Source organism: Salvelinus namaycush, chromosome 8 (genome assembly GCF_016432855.1).
Source record: "Salvelinus namaycush isolate Seneca chromosome 8, SaNama_1.0, whole genome shotgun sequence".
Classification (NCBI taxonomy): domain Eukaryota; kingdom Metazoa; phylum Chordata; class Actinopteri; order Salmoniformes; family Salmonidae; genus Salvelinus; species Salvelinus namaycush.
This window is the reverse complement of record NC_052314.1, coordinates 18,129,303-18,138,078: the sequence shown is the minus strand read 5'-3', so window position 1 is coordinate 18,138,078 and position 8,776 is coordinate 18,129,303. Positions and strand designations below refer to the sequence as shown.

The 8,776-nt window shown below is 42.0% G+C and overlaps 1 protein-coding gene across 3 annotated transcripts; it reads right to left on the bottom strand.

Annotated features, from left to right (window-relative positions):
* Positions 1–709: 709 nt before the first annotated feature.
* LOC120052465 (alpha/beta hydrolase domain-containing protein 17A-like) lies at positions 710–7,532 on the bottom strand. Of its 3 annotated transcripts, XM_038999392.1 has the most exons (6): positions 7,326–7,532; positions 6,975–7,094; positions 6,035–6,416; positions 4,895–5,089; positions 4,284–4,463; positions 710–3,094 (listed from the first exon to the last, which is right to left on the bottom strand). In XM_038999392.1, the coding sequence occupies exons 2-6, from the start codon at positions 6,988–6,990 to the stop codon at positions 2,869–2,871; spliced, it is 999 nt and encodes a 332-aa protein (XP_038855320.1). In that variant the 5' UTR covers positions 6,991–7,094; positions 7,326–7,532; the 3' UTR covers positions 710–2,868. The 3 variants fall into 3 exon arrangements, with proteins under 3 accessions (XP_038855320.1, XP_038855321.1, XP_038855319.1); XM_038999393.1 differs by having other exon boundaries at positions 6,600–7,532; XM_038999391.1 differs by lacking the exon at positions 6,975–7,094.
* Positions 7,533–8,776: the final 1,244 nt, after the last annotated feature.

Below are 8,776 nucleotides of genomic sequence, written 5' to 3'. Positions count from 1 at the left end.
TCCCCATCCAACCTGACAGCTTGAGAGAATCTGCAAAGAAGAATGATAGAAACTCCCCAAATATAGGTGTGCCAAGCTTGTAGCGTCATACCCAAGAAGACTCGAGGTTGTAATCGCTGCCAAAGGTGCTTCAACAAAGTACTGAGTAAATGGTCTGAATACTTTTGTAAATGTTATATTTACCTGTTTTTGCTTTGTCATTATGGGGTATTATGTGTAGCTTGATGAGGGAAAAAATACAATTTAATCAACTTTAGAATAAGGCTGTAACCTAACAAAATGTAGAAAAAGTCAAGGGGTCTGAATACTTTTTGAAAGCACATTACATTTGAATACAAAAATTAATTTCCATAACTTAGTTTCTTCAAACAAAAGCTCTGAATGTGTCTGTCTGGAACTCGAAGTACAGTCAGTCCGTCACCTCCCACTAGGGTTGCAAAATTCTGTGAACTTTCAATAAATTGCCATCTTTATGTAATACATGTATCACTAGCCACTTTAAACTATGCACTTTTATGTTTACATACCCTACATTACTCATCTCATATGTATATACTGTACTCGATACCATCTACTGCATCTTGCCTATGCCGTTCTGTACCATCACTCATTCATATATCTTTAGGTACATATTCTTTATCCCTTTACACTTGTGTGTATAAGGTAGTAGTTGTGGAATTGTTAGGTTAGATTACTCGTTGGTTATTACTGCATTGTCGGAACTAGAAGCACAAGCATTTCGCTACACTTGCATTAACATCTGCTAACCATGTGTATGTGACAAATAAAATTTGATTTGATTTAAATTCCCCTGTTTTCCATAAGTCCTGGTTGGATGACTCGAGTCCTGCTTATTCCCTCCTGTGTCCGGGAACCCTCCAACTGGGATTTCGGGAAAATAAGTGAATTTCTTGAATGTTCCCAGAATTTTGCAACCCTACCTCCCACAGACACATGCTCCTCTCTCAGGCCACCCAGACACAGAAATCAGTTGTATTGCTTGTATTCTCGATACAATAGTCCATCATAGGGTGTAAACTCACTTTTGTTCCCTAACTGTATGCAGTGACTGATAAGAAACCCATGTACTATGGGTGATGTGATGGACTTTTTCTTTGGTTCTGATGAACATACCATTAGAAAAGCAGGCACGCTTTGTTCAAGACAGAACATTTCCTGTTAAACTTTGGTTGCTATGTACATGTTATCCTGACTCCCCCAAAACCCAACTCAAGGATCTCCACTATCTTGTGGTGGTAGACCCCATATGCCAGAGAAGTTGGGCATTCGTTCAAGTCAACTTTCACACACAGACGGACAGAAATGGTGGAATCCCAAGTCTGTCTGAAATAGTGTGGCAACAGGACGAAGTGAGTGAAAAGGGCTAGTTGGAGTTGAAAAGGGAGCCTGCTGGAAATAAACCTGGTCAATAACAAAATAGAGCACATCCTATTCCATAGCTCTACTAATGTTATAATGAAGTGTTATTTACCCTAAAATGAAGTAAACAAGAAACTAATCACACATGTAACATGACATGGCTGAATAAGTGTTTTCAAATGTCATATGGGACCAGCAGCGTGTACTGTACATCATTGGCGCCACTCTACTGTACAGCGTAAAAAATATTATTGAAACATGTATGACTGTTCAATTTCCCATCAAACTAAGCTGCATTAATGGATGTGGAGAGTTTGACCCTTTTCAATCCATTTTATCCTAATCTTTAGCAGCAAGTTCAGTTAATACTCCATTCAGCTTAGTCTCATCTGACCCGACCCAATTTACTATGTGAATGGCCATTACTGGCAAAATCTTAGTGATTCACAATGATTTAGTGTTTTTGGAGGTATGAAATAAACTCACTGATTTAGAAATACCTAAAGTGAAATTCTTTGTACAACTCTGTAAATCACTTACAAAAAAGCCTTTGAAAACATCTGAAGCTGGATGTGGAACCACCATTTCAGACAGAAACCCAGTAAGAGGTGAATTTAGTTCAGTGCTAGAAACATAAGAGTGGTTGCCGAGCTAGAAACATAAGAGCGGTTGCCGAGCTAGAAATTAATCTTGCCTTAGAGATATCCAAGCGACTTAAGAATGCTTTTGAAACAATTAATTTGGCTGAGATTTTGAACTTCAGCCAAAGCAATAATTCTGCAACTTTTTGCTCTAATCACTTTCTGGATTCAAATGAATCCATGCTTAATAATTATAAAAATGTCCGATTTATATGTCTATGAAACAAATGATTAAATGACATCTTAATTGTAAACGAGAGAGAGAGCTAAGAAGATTCCACACAAAACATTCGCAACAAACCTGCTTTCAAACAGGACAGTTATACTAATCTGTCAATACCACATGATTTGTAAAGTAGTGGCTCAGTGTCATGTGTTAAAAGATAAAATGACAAATATTCATCACTCAATTATTTGTCCATGTTAGGGTTGTTAGTTAAAGTTGAATCATGTGTAAATGTCTCAGAAGAGGTTAAACAGTACATGTTTGGAACACCTGACCTATCTGAGGTTGTGTTAGGCTGGGGTAAGAGAGAGGCGCTTTAGACAGACCAGTAGAGAGCCCTCCATGTCTGGGTTGCATTCTTGCACTGTCCCCGGGGCGAGAGGTGGACTAGAGAATCCCTGACCAGGATTAATGACAGAGACAGAAAAGATGGAAAACAACAAAAAGACAGGGCTGTGAGCATCCAGACAAAGTTGACCAAAAGGTGAAGGATTATTCATTCTGAGAGGCCAGACTTCACCCCTCCTCCCAGACAGAGCCACCCATTTTCACTGACCCACTCCGACCAGGGGAACAGCACGGAGCCAGAGGAGGACTGGGGGCTCAGGTGGTATGGGGGTATCAGGCGTGCTGTGCGGCCAGCTCCTGGCCAATGAAGCGGCGCAGGCGCTCCAGGTACTGGCTGTACAGTTCGATGTCATTGTGTCCCGCCCCCTCCACCCAGAGTGGCTCCACGGCCTTGGGACAGCGCTCGAACAGAGCCAGGCCGTGGGAGAAGTCGATCACCTCGTCCTCCGTCCCGTGGATAATCAGCACCGGCGACGTGATCTTAGACACCTTCTCAATGCTGACAGAGAGAGAGGCAGAGTTAGAGACTGGGGATTAGGGAAGCAAAGGTAGTCACTTGCCATGTGTGTAACAACACTGTTATAAGTAAGTATGTTCTTAAAGGGTAACCGTGGACAGAAAGCGCTGTACAGACTTCTGTCTGTTCTAGCATGGCCGGTTAGTGCAACCTGCCCTCTGCAACTGTGAGCACTGACCAGCAACTGTTGCCTAACAGGTCGAGGAACAAACAGGACAGACAGTAGATAAATTAGATCATAATACTGCTGCATGTAAATGCATCTCCCAGCTCAGCTCAATCAACTAGTTCAGAAGGAAGAGAGTACTCATAGTCCTCACATAACTGTGGGTTGGCTATAAGCACATACAGATCTGAACCAAGCTAGTATTACATTACTGGGAGTCCACGGACCAGATGGCGTATGGCAGGGGTCGGAAACAGGCGGCCTGCGGGCCAAAACCAGCCTGCGAGTGATTTTAGTTTATCAAAAACGACTCAAATCACAAGGAACTCAGCAAAAACTTTGTATTCCTACAAATACTTGTTCAAGTGTACAAATTATCATAATTTTCCGGCCCCCGACCATCCGCTTGGACACATCAGTCCTCGGCTGAATCTAGTTGCCTACTCCTGGAGTATGGGACTCAGTGTGGGCTGAAGAGTGGGGAGAGCCAGCTAGGCAACAGGCACCCGGGGGTGGAGCAGAACACTGGAGGCTTTCACCACAGAGCAGAGGCATCCCCATCACCTACTCTACTCCTACACTGGCACTGCCTGGTACTGGACTGTAATGGAATCCTATTCAGTGAACAAACATGTGATTCTAATGGCTCAAATACCACACCATCACACTTTACATAATAAAGGGTGATGATATGATAAAATGACTGGAGGAGTCAGTGTTTACGACACCTGCTTATGATCTGATGCAGAGTGAGAGATGACTCAGTTATGACTCAAATGTGATGAGGCTGTTTCCCCATTGAGAGAGAGAGAGACTGAATAATGAAATAAATGAGAGATTGCAGTTCTTCTTCTTTTAGTTGGACAAATCTTTTGCCACTTCCATTTCTACACTTATATCCTAATCTCATCATGTGCTATTATGTGAAAATGCCAAAAGGCAGACAGACAAGCAGTCAGAGTTGAAGATAAAGAGATAAGGAGGAAGGTGTTGTAGGTTACTCACTTGGGGAAAGCATCAAAGCAGTAGGTCTTCTTGGTGTCTGGGAAGGCCACCCGCATGCCAGAGGTGAGGGGGGAGTGGAGCACCACAGCGGCACACTCATACCGTGATGCCAGGTCGACCGTGGGCACGGTGCCAATGCTCTGCCCGTACAGGATTATGTTCTCTGGGCTGATGCCATATCTGATCACAACCAGGAAGAAAGAGGAATTAAACACAATCATGTATGTCAGGGAAAAGCTAGGAGTAGCAAACACTAAAACAATTTGAACATAAATCACTCCTATGAAGCCTAAACTATGATAATATGTAATGACAACATACTTTTATCATATAGATCTAGGAGTAACGGGTAACAAATGTCTGCGAACATGGCACGCCTAACATAAACACCAGCTGTAGCTCCATAACATCTATCCAAGGACAGCCATTGATAACACAGCATCCCATCAAACTAATGAGACAGTCCATTAGCTGCATGAGCCTGTCATTGTGTGACATTACACCCCCCCTCTCTGTAAGGTGACATCTCCCAATGACTACACAGCCGTCCCTCCCTGACATGATGATGTATAGAGCCCCAGCCTGCCCAGCCCTGTGCGTTGCGTAAGTACCGTGTGCGCAGGGCCTGCCAGGCGGCGTCAATGTCAGCGTAGAGGTTCTTCTCTGAAGGCTTGCCCGTGCTGACACCGTAGCCGGAGTAGTCGTAGGAGAAGATATTGCAGTTAATACGCGTTCCCAGGCCGATATAGAAGCTGCTCATCTGGCCAAGGTCCACCGCATTGCCGTGAGAGAACAGCACTGTGAACCTGGTGAGAGAGGCCACAGAGAGACAACTAGGTTACCAAGATAGACTGTACCTGGTCTTTTTACCTACCCTGACCTGTACTGTGTGAACAGCAGATTCCCATTAAAACCTCAGGAATTACCGATTTGAATGGGACTTGAATGTGCTGATTAAGGTAAACTGGTTATGGCCACAGACTGAAGAGAGGACTAGTTCACTAAGTTTAACTCCTGTCTTTTTACTTGTTCTGTATTACATGAATAATAGGGTTGCTATTCCCCAAGCATCAGCCATGTGCTTTCTATTCATGAATGCAAGCTGTGCTCCCTAAAGCCACTGGATACTCTCTATTCCCTAAAGAGACTTGGCCCCTCCCATACAGTAAGTCATTGCTTTGCTCTTGGGCTTTTTACTCAAAATACCCTGAACAAGGAGTGCCATATTACATTCACTTGTGACGCTGGCACTACTTCAAGTGTAACAGGACCCAGTCCATGTCTTCGCCAATCAATTTAGCTGATTACTGAAATAAATCAACAGGAGCAACAAGTAGGCTACCTGATGCCATACCATGTGAAAACATAATGATGTATAAACTCCGCAAACCAGACTATCAATCACCAATAGACAAATTAGACTATCACAACTCACCAATATCATCTTACAAAACCACAGGCAAAAAATGAGAGCATGAATTGGGGTAAGGACAAGGAGAATGGTATCGGTAGGTCAAAGAAGATGGCATGAACAATGAATGAGGAAAGCAGGAAGAGAACAGGTTTGAGCCTGACACAACGAGGAAGCAAGTACAGGAAGTAAAGAAATAGGACACAAGCAAAATAATGGCATAACAAAAACAAGACAAGAGGAACAGGGGGTGAGTTTATCAGAGGATGTGTGACACATGGTGAAACAATAGGGCCTCAATGAGCCAAGGTGTGTACACACACACACACGTGTGACTAACCTGGCAGTGGGGGCACAGCGGATGTACATGCATCCCACTCTGTTTCCACGACTGGAGCGGGTAAGGAACACATCTGTAGCATCCAGTTCTCTCTGGGAATACTGGAACTCGGCTCGCTCTGTCAGGTGGAGCTTCCATTTTCCTTCTGCAGGACCAGTGCTGACTGAACCCCCTACAGCAGCTCCAGGTACCCCACTAGCTCTGGATCTCAGCCCTGCGGTCCCTTCTGTCCCCGGGGCTACAGACCCCTCTAGGTCTGGGAGGAGGGAATATGTAGGCTCAGGAGGCAGGAAGGCAAGCTTGGCAGCAATACGGCTCGGAAAGGGGGGGCAGCAGAACAGGCAGCATAGCTCACTGACAGATAGGCCATTCATTGTCCACTCTGTGGGGGCAAAGACAGATGAGCACTGTGATTGTATGTTATTCTGTACTACAATGGAATTTGATTCACAAATTCCACTGTAGTTAAAAATGTTCTGAACAAGACTTGACAATTGTATCTGTCATCAATGGTTAATAACAATAACAAAATAACAGAACATCTTATGTTAGAAGTCAGGCCTACCTGTTATTGAGAAAGAAACTAACTACCATGCAAAAATATACCAGAGATCCCAAGTCAAAACAATACTCTCCAAAACAAAACAGGGAAAGTTGTCCTGTCAGCAAAAATCAAAAAGTAGCTAAGACAATAGTCTGAAAATGTAATTTTGAAAGTAGAATCGGGGGATTTTGAAGTATGGCTTTAGTCCACGTGAAATCCATATTTCCAAGTATTGGCTGTTGTTATTGAGGTATTTTCGGGCGCATCAACTTGATCATGGTTGGAGAGAATTGAGTAACTTCAGCCAGCAGGTAATGTTATAGCTACTTTCTCAGTTAGCTAGCTAATGACTAACTAATGAACAACTGTCTGGACCTGGATAGCTGAAACACCCACTCTGTTTATATCTCATTACACATAACTGCAGCTGACGGTTTGCTGAGAAGTGTCTATCCCACCCACTGTAGTCAGCTGTAGCTAGCAGGGTTCAACAATGTTGACCTTCTACTAGCTAGCCTACAAGAGAAGGAGTCAAAGCGTTAACGTTAAGTCGTGCCTTTAAAACACGTTCAAACTGCAACGAAATAAGTAAACACACCGGCACTGCTAAAAATGATGAGACACAAATACAATTTTCGGATTAACCAGATACCAAATCAAGGCTGGCCATCTAATGTTAGTTAGCAGAAATGTATCCGCTAACTAGCTAGCATTGGGTAGCCAGCTAACTAGTTTAGCTATTCAGACCTGGAAACACCGTCTCCTCAGATAGGACCGTCATTTATGGACTGATGCAAATATATAGCGAGACTTAAAAAACCAAGCGTCCAGGATACCCGTTTTGATAATCACATATGTTTTGTGGTTGAAATTATTACTTTCGAGCAGCTAGCTAGCTACTGCATTTATTAATCCATTCCATTGGATGTGCAATATATATTTTTCCTTCTGTTTCGCCGCGTCCGGAAATGACAGTGAAGGGGGAAAGCTTCCAATGGGAAAGCAGGGGGAACTTTGATCGTCACTAGTTACCACAAACACAAAATCCTAAACCCCGCCTATTTCTACAATTTATCTTCTTAAGATATGATTTTAAACGTTCATTTATAACCACACTGCTAACCTTATGCACAACCATAGCCTTGAATTAAGATTAAAAAGCAAATGGTTGTTTTCATGTATTTTTTACGATATAGACAATTTTGACTTTGTGGCTGTGGTAAATAGTGGAAACCGAGAACTTTGTTATCAAACAGATCTATGTTACAGAGAGTGTTCGAGAGCATCAAAACCCGTGATGTATCATGGGTAAATTGTGATTTACCAATTGATCAAGAAATAACATTGATTAGTTATAGCACAGATAGAACAATGACGGAAATAGTAATGGATTATTTTTGTAGGCACTTACTCCACCATGGTTCGTTGGACAAAGCATATGAGGAAAATTAATGGCGTTTTTGTTGGGTTTTTGGATAAACGCAGAAAATAAGGTCTGTGGTAAAAACAGGCTTAGATTTTATACGTTTTGCTCTATGAGATAATCTTCATCAGCTAACGTATTTTTTTTGTGAATTTTGAAGAATGTATGTAATAATAAACAACATAAAGGCTTCATAATTCATTCATAAATGTCATGTTAACTGACTGCTATTATCTGGTAGAACAAATTATATAAGATCTCCTTATTTTCGTCGTTTATTCCAAAATCCTATTCTTTCTCCATTCATTTTCCCCACAGGGATCGCTCAACGAACCAGAGGTAACTTTTTCCCCCGGGTTTTACAACTACTAGCTGGCAAGCTCTATTTAGGATGCAATGTAATTTATAGATCAGTCTCGCCTTTAAAGTCCGCTGCAATATCGAACACATACATCCAATATCTAGTTATCTTTTTTTGGACCTCATTTGGGCCTACATTTCATGGGGAATGTATCCCTATTGTTTCTCTAACTACCAGATCAGATGGAATGTGAATCACTCTAAATACATACCATAATACAAATACAATAATGATGTGTGAATCACTTATTGTTCAGTTTGTCAATTGTTGTTTAACTCAAATTAATATAATTTTGTTGATTTCAATTAAAAAGTATTCCTGTGTAGAGTGAGAATGTTATCTTTGCAAGATAAGGCTATTGGTTGCTTGTAAAGATCAATTGAATAATCCTCAGAACTTCATTGGGAACTACCA

What these genes read in the sequence shown, in the direction of transcription:
- LOC120052465 (XM_038999391.1), bottom strand. Translation starts at nt 7,359, where the DNA reads ATGACGGTCCTATCTGAGGAGACGGTGTTTCCAG. An exon ending in TGAGGAGACGGTGTTTCCAG is followed by an intron (nt 6,417 to 7,325) that starts GTCTGAATAGCT and finishes TTGCCCCCACAG; the next exon opens with AGTGGACAATGAATGGCCTA. An exon ending in TGGCAGGCCCTGCGCACACG is followed by an intron (nt 4,464 to 4,894) that starts GTACTTACGCAA and finishes GGTTGTGATCAG; the next exon opens with ATATGGCATCAGCCCAGAGA.